General features: G+C 59.1%; 2 protein-coding genes across 3 annotated transcripts in view; one reads left to right on the top strand and one right to left on the bottom strand.

Moving 5' to 3' along the window:
• IGF1R (insulin like growth factor 1 receptor) overlaps positions 1 to 12,179 on the top strand; it is a 260,335-nt gene extending 248,156 nt beyond the window's left edge. For both annotated transcript variants that reach the window (XM_062204938.1, XM_062204937.1), the window contains exons 21-22: positions 2,850 to 2,984; positions 4,725 to 12,179. In XM_062204938.1, coding sequence (XP_062060922.1) covers positions 2,850 to 2,984; positions 4,725 to 5,106 — 517 coding nt within the window. In that variant the 3' untranslated portion in view covers positions 5,107 to 12,179. The remainder of the gene's footprint in view (positions 1 to 2,849; positions 2,985 to 4,724) is intronic.
• Positions 12,180 to 14,829: 2,650 nt separating this feature from the next.
• PGPEP1L (pyroglutamyl-peptidase I like) lies at positions 14,830 to 24,035 on the bottom strand. Its single transcript, XM_062204546.1, has 5 exons — positions 23,887 to 24,035; positions 21,965 to 22,017; positions 17,881 to 18,003; positions 16,318 to 16,544; positions 14,830 to 15,695 (listed from the first exon to the last, which is right to left on the bottom strand). The coding sequence occupies exons 1-5, from the start codon at positions 23,918 to 23,920 to the stop codon at positions 15,413 to 15,415; spliced, it is 720 nt and encodes a 239-aa protein (XP_062060530.1). The 5' UTR covers positions 23,921 to 24,035; the 3' UTR covers positions 14,830 to 15,412.
• Between the last annotated feature and the right edge of the window lie 356 nt (positions 24,036 to 24,391).

Here is a 24,391-nt window from a genome sequence, read left to right as displayed (position 1 = left end):
TCATCCAGACTCCCGTCAGCGGCTCCTGCTGCAGGCAGCAACGCGGGCACACATCCGGTGTCCGGTGCCCGTTTCTTCCCACTTGGCCGCACAGCCATTATGCACCAGAGAGATGTGTCTATGGCCGAGAGTGGGCATCTGGCATTTGCTGCACGCCACGTCCAGATGTTGATGGTGCTTGCGATGTTTACCTCTGTGACCCCACCTGAGAGTAACACTGGTGGGGAGGGCCAGCACGTGGGGTCTGAAGGGCTTCTCGGCCGCCGTGGCTGGAAGCTGACGCTGTCTCTCTCGGCAGAACAAGAATCATTTCAGGTTGTGGCCAGCACACCAGGGTCCTTCCTGAACGGTTAAAATCTAGAAAAGCAGACCGAGGATTTGGTTTGGCTTTGTAGAGGGTCCCTGGACTCTGTGGGGCTCAGGGCTGGCCCTGTGCCCTGACTGTGGCAACCTGGGCAGCTGGTGGCTGAGCGTCTGCCCCACTGCCCGCCCTGCCGCCCGGGACCATGTGTTCACACCCGAGCGTCTGCCCCACTGCCCGCCCCGCTGCCCGGGACCACGTGTTCACACCCGAGCATCTGCCCCACTGCCCGCCCCGCCGCCCGGGACCACGTGTTTGCGCCCCCGGAGGATGCCGGCCTGGTTCTGCAGGCGGGCCTGTCCCCAGCAGGTCTCTCCTGTGCAGATGACACAGGCAGTTCTTGGTGACATGTGACTCAGGGGGCCTTCAGTGGCAGGTGACACAGGTGGCCATTGGTGACAGGTGACTCCGGGTCCTCAATGACAGGTGACACAGGCAGTCCTTGGTGACAGGTAACTTCAGGGGGCCCTCGATGGCAGGTGACTCAGGGGCCCTCGATGGCAAGTGACACTGGCATCCTACGAGAGTGGCTGAGGAGAAGTCAGCTCAGCGTGCATCCGTGGGGAGCCGGGTCTGCTGCTCCTGTGTGGTCCTGAGGACCTCAGTGCGTGGAAGGGGCAGGGATGATGAGCGACACAGTCCTTGTCCTTGAAGGAGAAGCCTTGTGTGGAAGAGGAAGTGGCCCTGGTGCGGAGGGGTGCGCAGGAGCCTTCCCAGGCAGTGAGGTTGTGGGGGACCCCTGTAGTGTGGCGGGGTTTCTGACCGTGGGGTGCGGTAGGAAGCTGGGGTTGGCGACAATGGAACCTGTGGAAGGCTGCTGTGCCAAGGACCCAGGACTTGGCCTGCGGGCTCTGGGGTGACCCTGGAGGTTTCAGCGCAGAAGAGGGGCCCAGAGCTGTGCTCAAGGTGCTGCCTAGAGGGTGAGACCACCTCGTGGGTGACACTGGAGCCAGAGAGGAGGGGGCGGGTTGACCAGCCAAGCAGGACCATCCACATGGAGGAGCTCATGGGAAGGGCACACAGGGAGAGACATTTGGACAGCTATGAGCCGTGGTGGCGGGACCCCAAGGGGACCCACAGTGACAGCAGGTGGACTGCTCGGGTGGGCCTGGCCGTCAGCTGCAGGGAGGCTGGGAGGGGGCCAGGGCGGGAGGCAGAGTTTGAGACATGTTGAGTTTGTGATTGGCCAAGTGAAAACCAGGATCTTGGTGTGGTGCAGCCAAGGGCTCCATGGGCCAGGTGGGAGCCATCCAGTGAGAACTGGCTGCCTGGAAGCCAGTGGCATGGCCAGGGTGAGTGTGTGGGACCAGAGAGGTCAGCAGAGGGCTGCGGGGACGGGGCTTCCGCCCTGCAGGTCTCAGGGAGCCCGCCCCCCTCAGCGCAGGGCTTTGAAAGCCACAGCCTGGCCTGGGTCTTTGGCTGTTCTGGGTGTGTCATGCTCAGAAGATGGTCTCTTGATCCGTGGTGGTGAGGCAGGACCTAGGGCCGGTCAGTTCTCCGCAGCGGTGCTGGTCCTCATCCCCGCGGTTAGTGTCGGCATGTAAGCCTTTCATCCCCGGGCGGTAGCTGAAGCAGTCAGTGAGCCCGGGGCCGGGCTCACGGCAGGGGCAGCCTCCCAGAGCTGAGTAGGGGAGAGCCTGGCCCAGCTTTTTCCATGAGGCCCGACGAGCTCCCCAGCTGTGACGATGAGCTGAGGGTGAGGGCAGTGGGGCCCGGGAGGCTTGGGGCAGGGTGTGGATTTGTCCCGGAGAAAGCACCTGTCCAGCCTTGCCTTTCTGAGCGTTACCGGTCTGGATGTCTGTGTATGTGAAGCGCCTGCTTGTTTGTTTTTGTTTGTTTTGTCTGCCTTCCTGAGGCTGACTTAACCTGCTGCTCTGCCCTGCTGCCTCCCCTCCCCCTCGGCAATCCCTGCGCTTTCGGGGTCTTCACTGGCAGTGCGCCCCCCATGCCCCAGCCCAGCCCCTCCCTGGCCAGCAGCACCTGAGATCTGTCGGGGGGACTGGGCTGTAAAACCCCTGTAAGGCTTTGAAACATTCCCAGGCACCGCCTCCACCCCAGCCCAGCCAAATCACACCCTGGGAGGGGTTCCCACTGGGAATCTCTTGGTAGAAGTTTCCAGAACTGTCTGATCATAAGAATCACTGAGGAGCCTCTTCAGGGCCTGACTGTCCGGGCCCCTCATGAAGCTCCTGGGGCCGGGTCCAGGCTGCGGCCTGGGGGTCTGCACGCGAACACTCCTGGGCTAAAGCGAGTTTGGGAGATGCTGGCCTGCCAGGGCCGTGGCTGGGCAGGGCGCTGAACTCTGTGCTGCAGCTCCCTAACCACACACTGCAGCCCCCAGCGCAGGGAGGGACGGACACCCCACACTCGGCCCGGGGCCTGGCCCACAGCATTGCTGCCACGGTGGGGACGGTGTCTCGGTGGTGGGGAGGGGCCGAGGTCCTGCCCCGCGCCCTGCCGGCTCCTGACGTCGCGTGTCTCCCCGCAGGTCCTTCGGAGTCGTCCTCTGGGAGATCGCCACGCTGGCCGAGCAGCCGTACCAGGGTTTCTCCAATGAGCAGGTCCTGCGCTTCGTCATGGAGGGCGGCCTGCTGGACAAGCCGGACAACTGCCCCGACATGCTGTATGTTAACCGCTCCGCGGGATCACGGGGTGACGATGCTGGGAGCCACGCTCTGTGGTCCCCAGGGCACTGGGATGGGCGGGAGTGGCCTGAAAGGGCTTCATCCTCCCCGGAGGAGCTGGGGTTGGCAGGTCCCTTACCTCCACCCCGTCGTCCGCGATCCCGGGGATGAGCCGCTGCACTGTGGCTTCTCGGAACAAACGTGTCTGTGAGATACTCCACATCCTCCCTCATGCTCTCTCTGCGAGGTTTCCAAAAAGGCAACACAGCACTTGGTCCCTGTATGTCGTTCAGGAGCCCGCGCATGCGTGCAGGCTGGAGGCAGTGGCGCAGGCGTACACACACAGCTCAGGCGTGTACACGCAGCCTCGGGCGCAGGGCTTCTCTGAGCGCTGGTAGATCTCAGGTCGTTCCGACACATTGCGGGCTTGCAGGTGAAACACTCCATGTACACGGCTCCGTGTTCTATGAACACGGCCGGCGCTGGGGCTCGAAGAGCCTCAGACAAGTTGTAAACAAATGGGCACTGACTCTGCGTCGGTGACGCCTGGCCTAGAAAAGCAGGCAGGGGGCTGCGAGTGGCCTGGCTACAGTGTGCTGACCCTGGGTCTTTAACACAAGGAGTTCTAGGTGGATCCCACCCATTGCCACCCTCACCCCAGGTGTCCAGTCCACCTGCCGTCCAGCCACGCTGTCAGGAGAGCCTGTCTCCTCCCAGGCCGGCTTCCCCGGTTCTTTCAGGACCCTCTCTGGAAGCCCCTGGGCTGCCTGTGAGCAGGAGGCCTGTGGTCCAGTGGGCAGCCCGCCAGACGGCTTGAGACTCGTTTGGGCTGCCTCAAGCTTCCTGCTGTGGGGAGTCCCGTGGGGCCATTTTTAGTGGCAAAACAAGAAGGGTCGAGTGTTCTCATGAGAACAGGTTGCACAGTCACACTCAGGTGGCGCGAAAGCTGCTGGCCAGCCCCCCTCGACACCATGGCCTCCCGGGCCCTGTCTCATCCAGCTTCCTCTGGCCCAAATGGTCATTGCCCTGGTCCCCTGCACACTGGACGCTGCCCGAGCCCTGGGCTCGCCAGGGCAGTGGGCCGCACCAGCGGTAGCTTTCCTGCCCTCTTCTCCCCTGTGCGGCTTCCGGAGACCCCGAGGGCTTCGCAGGGGCTTGCGGTCCCAGTGCCGTCAGGGCTCTGCTGATGAGACAGGCTTGGCACAGACCTCACCCCCTCTACTGCCCAGGTGCCCTCTGGCTGGCTTGTTGGGGTCCTGCTTAAGGTCTTCAGCATCACTGGGCCCTGCCACCGAGGGGCATGTGGCCTGCAGGCGCTGGGTGGAGACGGCCCACCCAAGATGCATGTTTCTTTTGTCTGGCAGCCCTGCCCTGCCTCTCACTACCTCCCTCCTCGGGTCCTCTGCCGGGGTTGCCCTGGCCCCAGGAGGGGCACTCGGGGAGAGAGAGAGGGGTGGGGGAAGTTCCTGAGCCTGCTGAGTGAGAAACTGGAGGCTTCCAGCCTTATGATCCTAGAGCCAGTGCTTAGAGGGGCTTCAGACTGGAAGCTACAGGTTCTCCACCTGTGGTGAGGGTGGCCTGTTGGACCCAGATCTGGGCCTCTCGGGGAACCAGAGCTTGGGCTTTGGCTTTCCCAGTGGTGGGTCCTGGGAGCCGGGTAAGGGGAGTGCATGGGGTGGTGAGAAGTCGGGGACTGGGGAGGCTGCCTCACGGTGGGCCGCGCTCTGTGTCTCGCGCAGGTTTGAGCTGATGCGCATGTGTTGGCAATACAACCCCAAGATGCGGCCTTCCTTCCTGGAGATCATCGGCAGTGTCAGAGACGAGATGGAGCCCGGCTTCCGCGAGGTCTCCTTCTACTACAGCGAGGAGAACAAGCCGCCCGAGGCCGAGGAGCTCGACCTGGAGCCCGAGAACATGGAGAGCGTGCCGCTGGACCCCTCCGCCAACGCCGCCGCCGCCGTCGCCGCCCTGCAGCCCGACAGGCACAAGGCCGAGAACGGCCCGAGTGCCGGGGCCATGGTCCTGCGCGCCAGCTTTGACGAGAGGCGACCCTACGCGCACATGAACGGGGGCCGCACAGACGAGCGAGCCCTGCCGCTGCCGCAGTCTTCGACCTGCTGATGCCGGCGGGGACGGGAACGTGCGCGCTGGGCCGCAGCAGGGTGGGGGAGAGAAAGTTCTAGCAGCCCATCCCATCCGCAGGCCTCCTCCGTACCTCAGTGGATCTTCAGACCTGCCGTTGCTGCGCCCGGGAGTCGCCTTCTCCGCAGTAAACACGCTTGGGATGTTCCTTTTTTCTATATGCAACCAGCTTTTTTTTTTTTTTTTTTATTTCCCCCACCCAAACCCTTAACTGACACGGGCCTTTAAGAAACTTAGCGACAACACGTCATAGCAACAGAACACTCGAGAACCGAGCCTCATGCTTCCCTCTGTCGCCTCTCTCTCTCCCTCCCTCCCTCTCTCTCTCTCTCTCTCTCTTCCCCTCTCCCCTCTCTCTCTCGCTCCTTCCTCTCTCTCTCTGCTTCATGATGGAAGAGCCTGGCTGGGAAGCCCTTGTGGCTGGAGTGAGGTCGTGGCGGCCCCTGGAGCCCCAGGGTGTCCCGGGTGCACCTGCTGGACACCGCAGGTCATTGTCAAACACGCTGAGACAGGAGTTGGTAACTGCATCTCTGACCTTCCTAGGGACATCCGCGATCCTAAAAGGGCCGGCATTTCGACGCTGCCAAATTTTGCCAAAACCCCACCCGTTCTCCCTGCCGACCCCTGTGCTAGCTCCCCTCACCCCCATCCAGAGGCACGGGTGAGCGCAGCCCCTGACTGCGCCCAGAAGATGGGCGGCCCCCGTGCCAGTGTCCTGCACGCCCTAGGCCTCGCCCTGCCCTCCCGGCACAGGGGGTTGAGCGCCACAGCAGGACACACAGCGGATGGACTCAGGCCTTCTCAGCTCTGTCCACCTTGGCTGTTACTGGGACTTTCTCATGGGTCTTACAGTTCTATGTTAGACCGTGAAGCATTTGCATACACATCATCTTCAATGTCACTTTTATAACTTTTTTACGGTTCAGAAATTCATCTATACGTCTGTACAGAAAAAAAAAAGCTGCTATTTTTTTCGTTCCTTCTCTTTGTGGATTTAATCTATGAAATCTTCAGGTCTCTGCTTTCTTCCCCTTCTGCTCACTCCAAGAAACTCCTGCTTTGTGCTGGAGTGCGTGACTCCGCCTCTCCTCCCAGTAACTGAGTCTTGGAGAACATGTGGCGCCAGGAGCTGTTTGCTGCCTTTCTCTAAGTAGCCCTCCCCGCCCCCAGCCGCCCGTGCAGGCCGAGGCTGGTGCGACAGTGGTGGGACGAAGGCGTGGGCCGGGGTCCTCGCTGGCCACCGCTCCCTTCTCACCCCGGCGCGGCGCTGGGATCTGTTACAGTGTGGGATGACGCGCTGACTGAGGTCAGCCTCCCGCGCGTCCACGACAGCCGAGAAGCCGCACCGTCTGTCCCCTCCCGTTTGCTTTGGTTGTGACACACGCGTGTTTATTTTTTTTAATTCTTGGGTACAACAGTAGACACTAGGCATTTGGATCGCTGGGCTTTTTGGGTTTATTTTGTTTTGTCTTGTTTTTTAAATGGCTGATTAATCCTTCCATCCCATGTCAAATAGCTGCTGAGTCCAAGGGCGCAGCAGAGCGTAGCCCAGCCCCCACCAGACCCACCTACTGTCTCTACAAACAGAGTGCCCCAGGGGACCCACCCCACCCCTCAGCCTCCGAACAAGCAGCCCACGGCCACAACTGGCAGCCACAGCTCCAGGGCAGGGCAGCGTGGACGCTTGCTCGGTGGCCCGGGAGCCCTTGCTGGCTCCCAGGGGACCAGAGCCCTGGTGCTGGCCAATGCTGCCTCCACGGCCCCGGGGGTCTTGATCGGTTTGGTTTTGAGCCCTCCCCACCCAAGTGATGACAGCGCAAGAGTTGGCTTGCGGGGTGGCGATGCTTAATTCTAAGAGGGAAGCGAAGAGATGCCGCTTGGTCGGGACTGGAGCTTGGACACCAGAAAGCACGGCGGTGCTGTCGCTCCTCAGCAGTCCCGGTCCCGCCTCGTCCCCGGCAGCCCGTGTCCCGCAGGGTTTCACTTAGAAAAGAAAGAGGTCCACTCGCGAGTGTTCCGTGCAGGCGTCTGCTCGGCGCTCGCCGTGATGCCGCCCCCTTTGCTGGCAGGAAGCCCTGTTCTGGACACTGAGGAGGGGGTGCACGGGACGGGACAGGTCCTGGTGTTTTCGTTTCTTTGCAAGCGTTTATCTACCTCACTCTTATTTCTTATATGTGTATATAGAGAGGAATACATCTCACGTTCTCAGCACCCAACAGCCGGCCACTGCTACCGGTGACCTCACCCCTGCCGCGGGCCACACGCCGGGGCAGTGCCGGCAGGGGCCAGGCTGCGTCCAGGGTCGAAGCAGCGCTAACCCAGCTCTCCTCTTCCGCCGCATCTCCTCTCCTGTTGCTTTCGCTCCTTTTATTTTTTTTTTCTGACTTGATTTCCTCAGAGGCGGCGAGGCGTCAGGATTTCCCTCCTCCCAGTCCAGTGAGGCCAAGAAGGACACCCCCACACCGGGCCGTCCCTGATGGCCTTGTGCCGAGTGCCCAGGGTGGCCCCCAGTCTCTGCAGCTGTCTCCCGCGTGGGCGCCAGCGTGGGTGGGCTCCCGGCTGCTGCTCCTGCAGGCTCCCCTGCGCCGGGCTGCACCACAGCCTCATTCACCTCAGAGGGGCGGCCGCACTGGCCGTGGGAGAGCGGGTCCCCCTCCACAGCGGTGCCGGCCCCCGTGGGCCAGTGTGACAGAGAAAGTGCGGCGGCGGGAGCCCAGTCCCGTCCCCACACTGCTCTCTCCACTTCACCCTCTTTCCCCTCCTCACCCCCGGGGTCAACAAAGACCCACCAGGCCTGGAGGCTGGAAAGGCCAGTGGCCAGCGCCCAGCCCCACCTCGTCCTGCTGCTCACGGTTGGACGGTGCGCCCGCTTCCAGCAGCTGCTGCTACAGGCGCTGGTGACCTTTGCTGGGACACCTGGCAGGGGCTCCTCCCCGAGGGTGGGCAGCTCCCTCTGCGGCCCAGCACGGCAGTGAGCCTGGCCCCTCCTCTCTCCGGCGGTCAGGGAGTGTCCTTGGATCAGGGTTTTCTTGGGCCACACCGTAGGTGACCCTTGTAACAGTGGCCTCTCCTCCCTCCCGCACAGACCTACCGGTGTCCACAACTGGATCTCTGCAGCTCATTCCGCTGGTGATAAGGGTTTTGTTTCAACTGTCCGAGTTGTCGCTGTTCTCTCGTTTTCGTCTCATGTAGGTGGCTTTCCTTTTAAGTAGAAAGAAAACACTAACAGTGTCGCGCCCGTCGTAGCGAGTGCTGCAGAAACACTTCCGTGAGAGAGAATTTCGCTCGTGTGACGGCACAGTCATGTTCCTGGACCAACCCGCCCACCTCGACTATGCCCAGGCAGCGTGTATCCGCTGGGCTGCTTGCTGTTTCTCCTTTGTGCGCTCCAGAGTTTCTGACCACGCTGAGTTGTGGCATCCTCCACGCAGCCTCCTCCTGACAGCAGCTCCCCCTGCTGGAAGCACCGGGAACCACTGAGGCAGGAGAGGTGAGGCCCTTCTCCAAGGCGGTGGGAGCTGTGTGCAATGTGGAATTCGAACTGTGCAAGGCCCAGGCCACCCCAGACCGCCTTGCCAGGACGTCCTGGTGCCCGCCGTGCTGCGGGAGCCCGTGTGCTCAGATGTGCGTGCCCAGGCTTCCCAGACCGCCTTGCCAGGACGTCCTGGTGCCCGCCGTGCGGCAGGAGCCCATGTGCTCAGATGTGCGTGCCCAGGCCGCCCCAGACCGCCTTTCCAGGAAGTCCAGGTGCCCGCCGTGCTGCGGGAGCCCATGTGCTCAGATGTGGAACTTGAACTGTGCGTGCCCAGGCTGCCCCAGACCACCGAGACATCCCAGTGCCCGCCACGCAGCGGGAGCCCGTGTGCTCAGATATGTGGGGCCCAGGCTGCCCCAGACCACCTTTCCAGGAAGTCCTGGTGCCCGCCGTGCTGCGGGAGCCCATGTGCTCAGATGTGCAGGGCCCAGGCTGCCCCAAACCGCCTTGCTGGGACGTCCCAGTGCTGGCCATGTGGCCAGCGGAAGCCCATGTGCTCGGATGTGGAACTCGAACTGTGCATGCCCAGGCTACTCCAGACCGCTGGGACGTCCTAGTGCCCGCCACGCAGCAGGAGCCTGTGTGCTCAGATGTGTGGGGCCCAGGCCGCCCCAGACCGCCTTGCCAGGGCGTCCTGGTGCCCACCGTGCGGCTGGAGCCTGTGTGCTCAGTTATGCGGGGCCCAGGCCGCCTTGCCAGGGCGTTCTGGTGCCCACCGTGTGGTGGGAGCCCGTGTGCTCAGATATGCGGGGCCCAGGCCGCCCCAGACCGCCTTGCCAGGACGTCCTGGTGCCCACCGTGCGGTGGGAGCCCGTGTGCTCAGATGTGCGGGGCCCAGGCCGCCCCAGGCTATCCCAGACCGCCTTGCCAGGGCGTCCTGGTGCCCACCGTGCGGTGGGAGCCCGTGTGCTCAGATGTGCGGGGCCCAGGCCACCCCAGGCTATCCCAGACCGCCTTGCCAGGGCGTCCTGGTACCCACCGTGCGGTGGGAGCCCGTGTGCTCAGATGTGCGGGGCCCAGACAGCCAGGAAGTCCCGATGCCCGCTGTGCGGCGGGACTCAGCTTCCTTCGTGGAAGAAGGAAGAGGAGAGATCACGTGCGCAGCCCACACAGCCTCTCCTGAGACTGGGAACAGTGGTGGGAGCAGTGGCTACCACAAAACTGCCAAGCGGCAGAATGCGTGATATGCCAGGCCGGGTTCTGGTTGGGGTCTCAGATTGACAAACCATGCGAGATGCCAAATTCTAGGCCAGTGTGTTCCACTGACGCCTCTTTGGGAGCAGCCTGCCTTGTGGCAAGGTCACCCAGAGCTTGGAGCTCAGATGGGTCCAGGATCCTCCCAGGGTGGTCAGATAGCATGGAAGGCAACCCCTCCCCAAAACCCGGCACCCTGCAGTGGGCAGTGGCACTCCGTGGGGTGCCAGCAGTCCCAGTTCTTCTCTTGCCACCACCTTTGTGTTTGTCGGCTGCCTTTTCATTTGCTGGGCTAAGCGGCACTGGGAGACACAGACCAGAGATCCACTCCCCAAGAACCAGTGATCAGAGCCTCATTTTCTCGCCAGACGGCGGCACCAGCAAGAACACCAAGAGAGGATGCTCTGTTTCCAGGGATGCTGAAGGAACAGACCGTGGACAGGCCAGGACTGAGGACTGACTTTGGGCCTGACTAGTCGGTCATTTACAGAAACGAGCTCCCTTGATGCTGGCATGATTCGTGATTGGGCAGTGGGAAATGCCCGAGAGGCAGTCACCATGTGAAGGGCGGGGTTTGGAGCAGAGGCGCACGGGATGGGAAGAAGTCGGGGCGCTATCGGGATGTAAGGCTGGCAGACCACAAGGAGGCGTCACCGCCATCCCAGGGGTACTTGGTTTCAACAAATAAGCTGTGCCCTGAAATCCAACATCGTTCACGAACTCGCATTCCATCGCACCTGTCAGTTGGGGTGTCAGTTCTGGGGCGTGGCCTTAGAGTTTTATTTGGTTTCGGCAAGAACGTGATGGTCACTCACCTGTATGCCCAATGTGCGTCCCCATCTTTCTGGCAAACATCGTCTCAGTTAGTCACTCGTTAGCGTTCTCCATAGGGCTCTCAAGTCCAGTAGATTACGGGTAGTCAGTCGACGAAGATCCGGTTTACAAGAACTAATTCAATGTTTCATTGCATTTTTGTAAGAACATAGAATAATTTTATAAAGCGTTCGTAGTTTATAATTGCCGAAAGTAATTTAAAGACACCTTTTTTTCCTGCGTGTGTGCAAAATATGTGTTCGTGATCCATTTTTTTTTAGGACACCTGTTGGCTAGCTAGCTTTATAATACGCCAAAAAGATGCTGTCCCTGACCTGAGCTGGGGCTCCGCCCCCCTCCCCCACGTGCTCTGTGCCCTGGTTGATAACAAAGGAAGGATGGTGATTTGAAAAGTAGTTCCGTGTCTTCAGGGTCTTGGTGGTCTTTTCCTGGCCACTCCCCTTTGGAGTGTTGCGGCTGTCACTGATGGACAGCGCCTCATTGGCCGTGGGACAGTAGAGGTGTCGCCGCCCAGCCGTGCACAGCACCGTGCAGCCTGTGGTGTGGTCGCTCTGACCAGCTGCACGGCCGGTGGCTTTCACAATGATCTCATGTACACGCACAGGTCGCGGGAAGGACGGTCACGCTGGGCACGCGTGCCTCAGACCGTGGTGAACGCTTTGTTGTCACAAGGAAGAGCGCTGTTGATTTTTACTTAAGGCAGAACACCGAAGGTAACACCAATACAGAATCAGTTCCTTTCGATCCAGACTACGACACACTACAGAAACGTTCGACTCCATTGCCTCTGGTTCCCGGTGGATTATTAGCCGTGTCCTCACAACTCCACAGTATTCCCCGTGGTCGGAAATACCTGGATTTTTTTGCACTACCCAGGAGATAGGTCCAGAGACCATTTTTTTTTGTTTTGTTTTGTTTTGTTTTTACTTTTCCGTGTGGCTGTTTGGCATTGCACAGAAATGTCCCTAGGTGGAACAGGTGCCCGGTACGATCACCTGTCTGCTATCATAAGCTGGTGAGCTAGAGGGGAGAGGTTTGCCAGAGTTGTCTACCTCTGGGCTAAAAAAAAAAACCAGAAGGCACGATGGAATGGATGCATCACAAATAATGCATTTTCTGAGTTTTCTTGTTTAAAAAAGTTTTTTTTAAAAAAAAGTTTTAAAAAAAATTAAAAAGAGGTAACAACATGGCCAATTTGTTACAAGACTTTCTGTGTATGAATTACTCCTTTAAAAATTCTCTTTATATAAAAAAAATCAGTAGATGAAAAAAAATTTCCAACCTGTTTTTGTATACTCCATTGTTAAGAATTTATTCCTGTTACTGCCATATACTCTGGATTCTTTATGGAAAAAAAAAAAAAACACAAAAAAAAACTTTTGTCTATTTTGAATGGCTAAAGCTAAGGCAACTTTAGTTTCTCTTACTCTGCTTTTTTCTAGTAGTTAAAATACTACATTGTTTAAGTTAAATAAAAATTCTGTATGCATTTCCTGCCTCTGGTTTTGTGGTTTTGTTCCCCCTTCCTGGAAACGCCCCTTGCCCCGGCCTCTGCCCCTATCGCTTGCACACCTGATTCCTGAAGCTAAGCCCCGTCCCCATGCAGAGATGAGGAAATGGCTTCGACACACTCGCAGATCAGCTTGGGGGAGCGAAGGCCACGCAGACAGCTGCACACTCCGTCTGGGCCCCGTGTGCAGACTTTCCCCGTTTCTTCCACTGACCAGCCGGCCCAAGGCGGGCTTGATCTCTGTCGCCCGTGGGCAGAGCACTTCCACGCTCCCCATCGTGGGGGGGTCCCTCACAGCTGAGGACGCCCGGGCAGCCGCATCATGATGAGGCGTGCTGGAGGCATCGCCACGTGCTGTGGGGACCCGGCCACCTGCAGGCATTCCCTTTGCGGGCGTTGGGGGAAGGGAGTTGGTAGGAGCAGGACACCCAAATCGGACTCAGCATCTGCTTGGATTTGGGCCACGCGGGATTACAGCCCTGTATGGAAGCTGGGCCGTTGGCCGCAGAGTGAAGGGTCAAGGTGTAGACAGTAGAGGTAAAGCAAAGGTCCTGGGTACTTAGGGCCTGGTCATTCTTGCGAGCGCTCGGACCCAGGAGCACTTGGCCTAGCAGCTGAGACGGGTGGGGACGCTCATGTCCCACTAAGAGCACACGGGCTGGATTTCCAGCTCAGCTCCTGCCTCTGACTTCCTCGCCAGTGTGCACCCCGCGAGGCAGCAGTGACAGCTGGGGTGACTGGGTCCCTCCCTGGGTGCCTGGGAGGCCTGGATGGAGTCCAGGCTCCAGCCCGTTGTGGCGTCTGGGGACTGAGCCGGAAGCCAGGAGCTTGCCCCAGGGTTTTTGCTCAGCATTGTCACCGAGCACCTGACACTCGGGACCGTCCTGGGTGACTGGAGGTGACATTTCTGAGCTGCTGTGTCCTGCAGGGCGCTGACCCGGGTGTGCCCTATCCTTGGTGCAGGAGGGGCGGCCGTTTCTCAGGACAAAGGGGCCGGGTCTTGGGAAGTGTGGGGGCCTCTCAGTGCCGCAACTTCAGAGGAACACCCCGGGGGGCCGTGTCCCCACAGGTCCAGCCGCGAGTCCGCCCCCAGGTGTGTGGCTTTCCTAGTGTTCCGACATCACTGACGGACTCACTTCTGTTCTCTCTCTGCATACAACCAGCCTTTGAGGGAGGGCTCTTATCCTGTGGTACAGAGGAGCGAAAGCCCACGCAGACCTGCCCAAGGCCCCCAGCCTCAAAAGGACCAACCCAGCGCTCCGTCTCTCGCTGTGGTTTCCAGACTCAGAGCTGCCGCCTGTCCACTCTGCCGACATGGGCCATGCCCATGGACCAGGGTGGGCGTGGGCCTCTGGGTTCTGCCTGGAGAGCCTTGGGGGACCCAGAGGGATGGCCCTGGACCTCCCAGCGGCCTAAATGTTGACGGCTGCTGTGGGTGTGGCGCCGGTGATCAGCACCAGCCCCGAGCAGGTCGCTGCTTGCCGGTGTTGTGGGACAGGAGCTGGAAGCAGGGGAGTTGAGGGCTCTGAGCTGCAGCTGTTTGCCCCAGAAGCGCATTCACAACCATGCAGCCGCCCCCCTGTGGGCCCCGACGCTGGGCAATGCTGCAATGCGGCAATGCTGATCTGTGTCAGGTGATCCGGGCTGGTTTGCTAAGGAAGTCCTGTCGCGTGTCTCCCAAACGCTCAGGTATGCAGAGGTCCCCTGTCCTTTGTCATTAAGTTGCAAAGGCTTCCTAGAGCGGAGGCCCAATCACAGCTAGGAGGGCTTTTAATGCAACGAAGCGGAAAGCGGCCTTTGTGAGCACTGCAACATAATGAGACATTTTCCAGTTAACGCTGTCACTCCCCCATGAAAACAGCATCACCAGAGGGGTTGCAGTGGGGCTACTCCCCCAGAAAATGCTGCACAAACACAACTTTACCAGGAGCTTCTTGACCCGAGATGGAACAAGAGGAGCCAGAAAGCAGATTCTGGCTTCTAAAAATTAAATCTTTAAAAAATAAATAAAAAATATTATGGGCAAGGACTGGCATTGTGGCACGGTCCAGTTCCCTGCTAATGCAACTGGGGAAGCAGTGGAAGGTGGTCCAAGTGCTGGGGCCCTTGCCACCTTCATGGGAGACCAAGGAAAAGCTTCTGGCCTTGGCCTTGGCCTGGCCCAGCCTCAGCCATTGCTGTCATTTGGAGAGTAAACCAGCAGATGAAAGACCTCTGCTTTCCCTCTCTTTGTAACTGTCTTTCAAATAAGTAAATCACTAAAAACTAAGTAGAATAAAGATGGGGATTAGTGCTGACCACAGAGAAAAACTGAGCCCAGCTACTAGACTGATCAAACAGTGCTGGTACGGATATAACATGGCACGGCCACTGGGCGTGGACAGAAACGTGGACAGAGAATAGGGACTGGGCCCAGGAAGGCACCTCTGGTTATGCAGACACCAAGGAGCTGAAATCAGACTTGAACTGAGACTCGCATGCCCGCGTCCACGCAGCATTTTTAGCAAGAGCCAACAGGTAGAAGGGAAGCAACCCAATGTGTCCGTTTATAGATGAGTGGATAAAAAAACTGTGGATACATCGGGTGGAATATTATACAGCCTTTAAAAGTGAAGTGCTGTCCTACACCACAACATGGACCTTGAGGACATTATGCTAAGTGAAACCAGACGGACACAGAGGACAGGTGTGAGTCTACTTACCGCACGGTGATTCCCACCGCCTGGGAACATAAGGCATAGCTCATGGTTGTTTAATGGATACAGAGGGTTCAGTTTGGGATCATAAGAAAGTTCTAGAAATGGGTGGTGGCGCTAGTTGCCCAACAACGTACAATCTCACTGAGCTATACACTTAAAAATGGCTTACGTAAGAGAGAAAGCAGACAGTCGAGACACAGCAACTCCAAAGCTGCTCGCCAGACCTGGAGCCACAGACTTGGAGGCCAAGAATGGGCCACCTGGAGCAGGCGGCTTCCACAGCACAGGTCTAGGGTCCCAGCCACTGGCAGGTTCACACAGACCTCCGCACACCTGCCTGGAAGAAGCGTTGCTAGGATTTTGTTTCATTGTCACGAAAGCTGAAGCTGAAGCTCGTGAGTCCTCACGAACCCTCTCCGGGCGTTCATCTTCCCGCCGACAATAAAAGACGCTTTGCTTTTGTCGCCAACTCAGAATTCTTTCCCTCCGCGCGAACTGTTTTACGGACAGTTTTTAGGAAGCCTCTCGGTGCACAGGTGAACTCTCCCCGGAACTGAAGCTCTTCATTTTCTCTGCCGGTTCTCTCTGGCTGGCATCCACGTGGGCTGGTTTCCTGCCAACCAGGCTTTGGGCCCGGGCCTTTGCACTCTCCTCCAGCAGGGCCTGGATGATAACTTGCAAGGCCTTTGCCAGCAGGCTGGCTGGGAGCCCGCGGGATCGCGGAGGCACGTGGACGAGCACCGCGTGCCCGTTGCCGAGATGCAGAGACAGGTAGTAGGTGTAGTCGCAGACGTACCTGCAACCACATGGAATGCCACGTCACCTCCCTCCTCTGTGACATCCACCCAGCCTGAGCGAGGCCGGCCCCCAGGGAGACCCAAGTTGTGTTCTTGTGCCTCCGACAGAGCCTGGGGCCAGGAATGAGCCAGAGAGAGACCTCCTCTTCAGCTCTGGGCTCGTGACCTTGAGGTGGCCAAGACTGGGAGACTTGCAATCCACTAGTCCGGAAACCTTAACCTAGTGAGTCCCTGTCTCACTTAGGTCCTCGCTGAGCTATGTGTTTACTCACTCTTTGCAGATGGAATAAAGTGCCTACTGGATGTCAGAGTCCAAAGACACAAAGGAAAATTAATCTTTATCTGAGGCTGGGTCGGCACAGTGAACTCACAACTCTGGTCTCTCCTGCAGAACCAAAGCAAGCACCCACAAAACGTCAGGGCCTCCCTCCCTTCGCTAACAATGCACGGAAAAGCTTGTGCTGGGGGAAGCCTGGCTGGGCGGCCAGCAGCTGTGGGGTGGCACCTGGGGACCATCTGGCCAGCTGGCGTGGGAAGATGCCCTCTTGGGGGAGCGGCCGGCCACTGGAGCTCATTTCTTCCTCCCTACCCGCTGGGTGCCCCAGCACCCTCACAGCGCACCTGCCCGCATCTCTGGAAAAGGCCACCTCGACATCCTCCACGGCCAGGCGCCTGCACACCGCCCTCACGCTGACCACAGACGCAATCACTTCTGGGCCGTCGGCTACACACACGCCGCCCTCGGGCCGGAAGCCCCGGATGTCGGCATCCCGGTAGCCTCGGTTCTTGCCGCACTGTTCCAGAACGATCACCTTGGTGGAGGCATCCACGCCCACGTGCACGACGAGCTGTGTGGACACGCGTGACAGCAGGGAGAGTGCAGCAAACCGAGGCCCGCTGTGGTCACCACGTATGTAGAAGGCCCGGGCCGTGGATGAGCCTGGCCTCGAGGTGCAAAACACGTGAAGTCCCTAACCCCCCAAGGAAACCTCGGTCTCCTAGTCTTGTCCCCTAGTTAAGGTGGCAGGAAAATGAGGCGGTGGGGAGGCTTTAACGGAATAGAAACCCATGGTGCATTTTCATTTAAATGCTGCCCTATTTCAGAAGCTCCTACAGGACACGGTAGGTAGACTCCTTTCCAGGGGCTGGGGCAGGGGGGCTGGCACCGTAGAGCCCCACACAGAAGCTTGGTGTCTCGCCGTGGTTTGTAGCTCGTGACAGCCCAGCAGGAAGCCCATTAATCTCACCTGAGCTGTTTCTCCCTTTTCAGAAAGAGCTGCTATGTTATCCAAACATTTGGGGAATTCTCCTAACGGCTTGGCAGTTTGTTTTCATGCCACTGGTTGGTTCTTGTTTTGCTTTTTGGGGTTTGCTTTTGGTGGGAGGGGAGTACTTTAATACGGTAATCAGACTCAGATAAAATAGGCTGGGTGTGGTGAAGTGGGCCCTCCCAGCGTGGACCACACTGCAGCTGCTCTCCTGGGCCTAGGAGGCCCTCACCCACGTCCCACCTCACCACCGACCTGCCCTGCGCAGGCTTGGGTGGGCCTAACCCAGAGCCCCTCCTTGGGGAGGAACTGTCCCGACCGGGAATAACTCATCCATTTCTTTTCCTCCTCCTCCTCTCTCACCAAGTTTTCTCTTAAGACCTATTCCAGGGCCAGTGCCGTGGCACAATAGGCTAATCCTCTGCCTTGCGGCGCCGGCACACCGGGTTCTAGTCCCGGTCGGGGCACTGGATTCTGTCCTGGTTGCTCCTCTTCCAGGCCAGCTCTCTGCTGTGGCCCCGGGAAGGCAGTGGAGGATGGCCCAAGTCCTTGGGCCCTGCACCACATGGGAGACCAGGAGAAGCACCTGGCTCCCGGCGCGGTGCGCCAGCCGCAGTGGACATTGGAGGGTGAACCAACGGTAAAGGAAAACCTTTCTCTCTGTCTCTCTCTCTGACTGTCCACTCTGCCTGTCAAAAAAAAAAAAAAAAAAGAAAAGAAAAAAAAAAAAAAAGACCTACTCCGGGTTTCTGCTTAAACTTTCAAAAGCAGGCCCAGAACCATCAACACCCGTGGGAGCCTTGTGCTGTGGGTAGGACACGCAGACAGGGTGCACCTCAGCCGTCAAACGCAGCCCCAGGGCCCCCCACCCCCACCCCACCGTCCCAGCCCCACCTCCCCGGCAGCCGTCACTCACTTGCGGACGAAGGTCTTCCCAGATCCTGGTGACCTTCTGCTTGGCTGCCCTGTAATCTACGGGCAGCTGAAGAGTCCGCAGCTCCACCTCCGTGTCACCCCCCAGGCCCAGCTTGGAGAGCTCCTGCGGAAAGAGATCAACCTGCCTCGGGTGGTTGGGGGCTACTCCCAGGGGTCTTCCTTGGGCCCAGAGCCCACCCTTAGCACGCGCATGAGGTGGCAAGGGGGCAGCCAGAGGGACTTGGCTCCTGCCTGGAGAGGCAGGTGCCACATGGCTGCACCTGTCAGGTGGGGTCTCGGGAGAGGCGTGTTCACAGAGGGGCTCACCGAGTCCTGCAGACAGGTGGGCCTGAGCCAGATGAGGAAGCAGGGGAGGGGCTGCCAGCCCAGGAAGCTGCAGAGGCAGGGGGAGCCCGAAGCGGTCAGGGGGACTCGGTGTGATGGGCCACGTAGAACCGTCGGCCTCATGTCTGACCTAGACTGCCTGGGGTGCCCCCAGGTATTCCGATAAGCAGCCTGGGTCGGTGGTGTAGCAGGGAGCCCTGCTCATGGGGGGATGGGAACAGGAGCTGGAGACGTCCAGGGGTTGCGTAGCCAGGTTTGGGCTTCACCCTTTGGGCAGCGGGGAGCCAACAAAGGTCTGTGCCCATGGAACTCAAGAGTCAGAGCCGCCCCGGAGTGGCTGAAGGAGGAGATGGAGGTGGGCAGGGACGTCGTGGGGTCAAGGTCAGACCTGCTGAGTTTGCAGTGCCCCAGGGGAGCTGCCGTCTGGACTCTGTGTGTGTCTGGAGCTCATGGCGAGGGTTCTGGGGGACACACCGGCACAGCAGGGGTGGGCAGAGCTGCAGTCTGGGGGGAAAGCCACAGACAGAGATGGAGTGGGCCAGCCAGAGTGCAGGGAGAGGAGGTGAAGGGCTTGGAGAGCCCTTGGGGTGAGGGAGGAGCCCCTGGAAGGAAGAAATCGGGAGAGCAAGAGCCGGGAGGTGGGCCGCCTGCCAGCTGCGCCCCTGGGCCTAGGAGGTCCTCACCTCTGTCCTGCCTCTCTACCCTGTGAGTGTCTGTCTCTGGGGCCAGAGGTCCCCTTGCTAAGGACACCGTTCCTGTCACAGGAGCACACCTCGGGAGCCCTGCTTCACTTGATCACCTCCATAGGGGTCAGCATCCCTGGGGGGACACAGTTCACCTGAGGATGTGCTCAGGGGCAGCTGGGGCTACTGGCTTCACCCCTACCCTAGCGGAGGTGCGGGAAGCTGACCCTGTACATCTCGCTGGTGTCCATAGAGCTGGCCCGGGATGGAGGGCATTTGCCCTTAGACCCAACACTGTGCATTTTACTCATCTGAGTGACTTTCCAAGAGACTAAACAGTCTTGCTTCTGCCTATGGTGTGTTTCAAGCTCTGATCTGGTGCCCAACCCCAGCCCAGCCAGGGATCTGCAGACATGCAAACCAGGGCACAGCGCCAACACCAATTGGTGCAGCGGTGACACGTGGGTTCATGTCTTCCTCACTTTTATAGACTAAAACCATAGCAATTCTTACCCAGGAGGTCAGCCACTATCGTAACAGAAGGTAACAGGTGTTGGCAAGGATGTGGGGAAACTGTGGGCACTGTTGGCAGCAACATAAAATGGTGCAGTCACTTGGAAAAACAATGCAACAGTCCCTCAAAAAAGCACAGGACGACCACTGAATCCAGCAGTTCCACTGCTGAGCACAGCTCCGGGGGGCTGAAAGCAAGATGTCAGAGAGACCTGCACACTGCAGCATTTTTCACAACACCGGGAGGTGGAAGCAAGCCACAGGTGACCCTCAGTGGATACACTGATGAAGAAAATTGGATACACTGATGAGGAAACTATGGCGAATGCCTGCAATGGGGCATTATTCAGCCTTCAGAACGGGCGAAAGCCTGTGATATACTGGAACCTGGAAGGCAGCATGCTAAGATAAATGAACCAGTCACAAAAAAGCGAAGATTAGGTGACGTACATGAGCTATTTAACATGGTCAGGCTCGCAGAAGCAGAGCATGGAGTGGATGTGATCAGGGCCTGGGGGGAGGGGAGTGGGGGTGGTTGATCAGTGGGTGCCGAGTTTCAGTTCTGTGCGATAAACTTGGCCATGAATCTGCTGCCCAAATCCGGGACTGTGCGTGACACCACTGAGCTGGATACTTCAAGTGGTTAATTAGGACTTATGTTGCAAGTTTCTATCAGAATGTTTAAAGTTTATTTATGTGAGAGGCAGAGAAAGACTTCCCACCTACTGATTCACTCCCCTAAATGCTCCAAATGGCCAGGACAGAGCAGGAGCCGAAGCCGGCAGCTGGGAGCTCAATCCAGGTCTCCCACGTGGGTGGCAGGGACACAGGGACTGGAGTCAGCGCTGCTGCCTTCCTGCTCATTAGCAGGAAGCTGGAGTCAAGAACGGAGGTGGGAGTCAAGCCCAGGTGTGACGTAGGACGTGGGTGTCCTAACTGCTAAGTCAAATGCCTGCCCCAGAAGTTTTTTTAAGGCAGAAATGGACACCCTGACACTGAGTTCATCTTAATTTTTGGCAACTTTTCAGTCCCCAAGAGAAACTGCCTGCGATTCTGTGGGAGACCAGGGGACTCAAGTCCCGGGGGTGTCCCAAGGTCTGGCTTAAAGGCAGAGCCTGCTTCTCAGGGAGCTCGCCCTGGCTGCCTTGTGTGCGTGCTCACCACTCACTCCGTGTGCCTGCAGTTCTTGGTGTGCGTGTGTGTGTGCAAGAGTGGATGTGTGCATGTGTGTGCACGAGTGCTCCCCGAAACCACCCTTGGCCTGCTTGCCCAGGTGGCCTGTAGGGAAAGGCTCCTCAGAGCAGGGTCTTGCCCTCTGCTGCTGCTGGGAGGCCCCAACCTCTTTCTGCCCTGCCCCCAGCCTCTCATTTTCTGTTTGCTGTGACTCCGGCAAAGGTCGATCCTGTTTGCCCGCAGCCGAGGGCCTGAGGGCTCGAATTGCCTGCTGGTAACAGAGCAACAGGCCTGCAGGTACCCACCGGCTCTCAAGGGTTTACGTGTGTTCATTTCCTGCTGCAGAACTTCATTCCCATTTTACAGGTGAGCAAACCGAGGCACTGGCAAGTTGGATGACTTGTCTAGGACCCCACAGCTGGCACCGGTGAAGCTGGGTGGTGAACCCAGGCTGTCTGGCTCTTTCCATGTTCATGACAGCAGCATGGAAGGGACGGGTTCAGGGCCATCTGGGCTTTGGCAGAAACCATGCTATTTTTCACAGAAGCGGCTGCAGACACCGGGAGCTGCCAAAAGCCGGAGCCGGCTTCTCTGGTACATTGTGTGCAGCGGCGAGGCTTGGCAGAGCGTGCAGGGTTCTGCGAGCTGTTTCTTGGTTGAGAAAACCCAATTCTAGCTCGAGAGTCTCGTGCCAGCAGTGAGCAAATCAGTGTCGCTGCCGTTGCTGCAAGTGTACGGTGTGCGCTTTGGCTTGACGGGGATGCTCCGTGGACCAGAGACCCCACGTCTGGCTCACCCCAACGCAGCATGGGATTGATGGTCACGTGGGAATAAGCCTCGGGCAGCTCCCGAGCCTCCAGCTGACACCAAGGGACTAAGCTGAAAATGACTCCAAAGAGGAGAGGCGGACTGCTCTGTGGAGGCGAGGTCTCCTCTCTGCCTGCCCCGTGGGCTGCCCGGATGTGTTTTCTCTGTGTGCTGTTAGTAGCGGGCGATAACGCTGCCCTGAGCACTTGGCCTGCGCCAGGTACCCCACATGCCACCTGCCCAGTGCTATCTCCCAAACTTGGGCACGCACCATCAGCACCACGCTCCCCCATGTCATGAGTGGGGAAATTGGGGGTGCTGATAGTTTCCAAGGCCACTCAGTCGGAAAGAGCAGTCTGGGGCACTCCCCACCCTACCCTTGAGTGTCATCCTGGCCTCTGTTCTCCCCACGGAGCCAGGAGGACGGACAAGCCACCACCTAAGGGCCAGGCTGTGTCCCAGGGCCCGCAGATTTGCTTTCTTCCCGCCCGGGTAGCTCCAGCTGCCAAGGGGCCTGTATGCTGGTGCGGGCCTGAGCTCCTGGGGCTGGGGCTGGGGGCTTACCTGCACTGCTTCCCAGCTGGGATTCACCAGGTGCTGCCGGAAGGGCCCGAAACCTGAAACCAAAGTTTTCTCAAGCCGGGCTGTGCCTCCGCCAGGCTCTCTTGCAAGGTCACCAGCCTGGGAACGGCGCCAGCGTCACTGGGAGGGGAGGAAAACACGTGTGTCCACGCCTGGGGCTAAAATCCAGGCCTCGCTGAGAACCAGGGAGAGACCCACGCGCATCTGCCCTGCTGTTTGTGGACAAAGGTGCCAAAGCGATTCAGCAGGGGAGGGAGGGAGCGGCAGCCTTCTCCACAAAGGTGCTGGAGAGTCGGACACCCCTGGGGCAACACACGACCCCCAACCCAAGTCTCACCTCTTCCAGAAAAGTAAGGCAAAATGGATCAAAAGGGAAGCTACAGGGCAGGCCTTCGGGCTGCGGTTAAGAAGCCGCTTACTGGTGGGCCCACTCCACATCAGAGAGCTGCCCCAGCTCCTGGTGCTGGCGTCCGGCTAATCTGCATGTTGGGAGGCGGCAGAGGCTGCCCAAGCAGCTGGCTTCCCGCCACTTGTGTGGGAGACCTGGATTAAGTCCCTGGCGCCTGGCTTTGGCCCCCAGCCCCGGCCATTGTGGGCAGTTGGGGGTGTGAACCAGTGGACAGGGGCTCTTTCTCTCTTTCCCACCTCTCTCTCTGTTTTACATCCGGAGAAGCAACTCAGCAGGCGAAGCTTTGACACCCTTGTTTGGCAGGAGCCACCTCGCTTTCTGCAGGCCGGCCTTGGGTGGAACCCGCAGAAGGAGGTGGAGCAGTTCTCTCCTGGGAGACGTGTCCTCCCAGGGAGGCCCAGGGCGGGTGCATTTCATGCTTTGGCCGTGTCTCTCTGCATCGCTGGTGCCAGTCGCCCGCAATGTTGAACCCGTGAGGCACATCCCATTCAATGACGAGACTGCCCCTGGCAGCTCCAAGCGCATCTCACGAAGGGAAGCCAGGCTCCAGGCGCGGGGGCACTGCAGCACCGCTGCTCCCCAAGACGTCTGCCAGCAGCCCCGGGGGCTGGCACGGCTGAGGCAGGGGCGAGTGCGACTCTGAGAGCGGCCGTGGCGCTCCCGTACCCGTGTTCCGCCCGTGATGAGCACTGCCTCACTAGGAGTACAGTTCCCCAAGCAGCTCGAGGGTAATGCGAGCCGCTCCACCTCCAGACTGAAAATAACACGACCGGGAGCAAGGGCGCTCGCAGGGTCTGCATGGAATGTTCTTTCCTGCGCAAGACCGAGAGCAGGAACTCTAGGCTGAAAACGCGAAGACAGGTTAACGTTCCGTGTTGCACACGTACGGAAATCCTCACTGGGGTTACCTTTCCTTCCTCCAGCACAAGTTTAAGAAGGGAAACTGCCAAAGGTGTCTAAAATGAAAGCTATGTGGAGATGAAGCCCGCAGGGGCCAGCTGTGAGCAGGCGAGGCACAGGCGGCTGGGGTGACTTGTGGGGTGGGGCGGGCAGCTGCTGTTCCTGCCAAGTTCAGGTGGGGGCTGTGCCCCTCTGCAGGTGGACGCTGTAGGGAATTGTGCAGCCTTGTGAGGGCCCTGTCCCAGCTGGGCCTGCAGGTCCTCCTTCCTTGCCACGCAACAGCACCCCAACAGATGCCACCTGGCCCCACCCGGCCCAAGACCCCGGCATAACAGGCACTGGCCTGGATGCAGGGTTGAAGGGCATGTCAGACTTAAGCCGCTGCCACTCGGGGGTCATCTGGAGCCAGTGCAGGGCGGAAGCAGGAAATTCTCTGGTGCCTGACGGGTTTACAGGGCATAGCAGGAAGCGAGCTTCATTCGCAGTCAGCAACACCACCAGCTGCCACTCTGTCCCCCTCCCGGAGCTGTTCATGCCAGATCAGGCAAGTGAGCATTCCAGGGGCAAATGGGAAAGCCGAGAAGCAGGCTCTTACCCGTCACCACCACACAGCCGGCCTGGGGATCCATGATGCTGACGTGGGGAGCGTGTGTGCGCCTCAGGCGTCAGGCGCAGTGGGCACTGGTGCGGAGCCTGGCTGTGGCCCAGGACTCTGCAGGGAGCCGTGGTAAGGTGATGCCACTGCAGGCAGACACGGACGGTGCAGGACGCCACTGGCCACAGACCTGCAGAGGGTAAAGTCGGGACGCCATCAGGAACTTTCTGATGTGCGTCTGGGCGGCAGCTTGTGGCTCAGAATGGCCTGAAAGTGCACCTGGGCTCTGCGATCGTTGGTCCCTGGCAAAGGTGTCTGGGACCAAAGACTAAAATGTGCTTGGTCCAGTGCCACCCAGGGCCAGCCTGGAGAGCAGGTCTGCGTCCACTGTTGGTTTCCACCTTGGTTTTTCCTCCCCTGCCAGAGCCTCTCTATGTTGGGCTGTGAAGGTCTGGGGACATTTGCATGTTCTTCCATGAATTCTACAAATGTTGCAAAACAAAAA

Source organism: Lepus europaeus, chromosome 11 (genome assembly GCF_033115175.1).
Source record: "Lepus europaeus isolate LE1 chromosome 11, mLepTim1.pri, whole genome shotgun sequence".
Taxonomy (NCBI): Eukaryota; Metazoa; Chordata; class Mammalia; order Lagomorpha; family Leporidae; genus Lepus; species Lepus europaeus.
The sequence above is the reverse complement of the archived record's forward strand: the minus strand, read 5'-3'. Positions and strand labels throughout refer to the sequence as shown.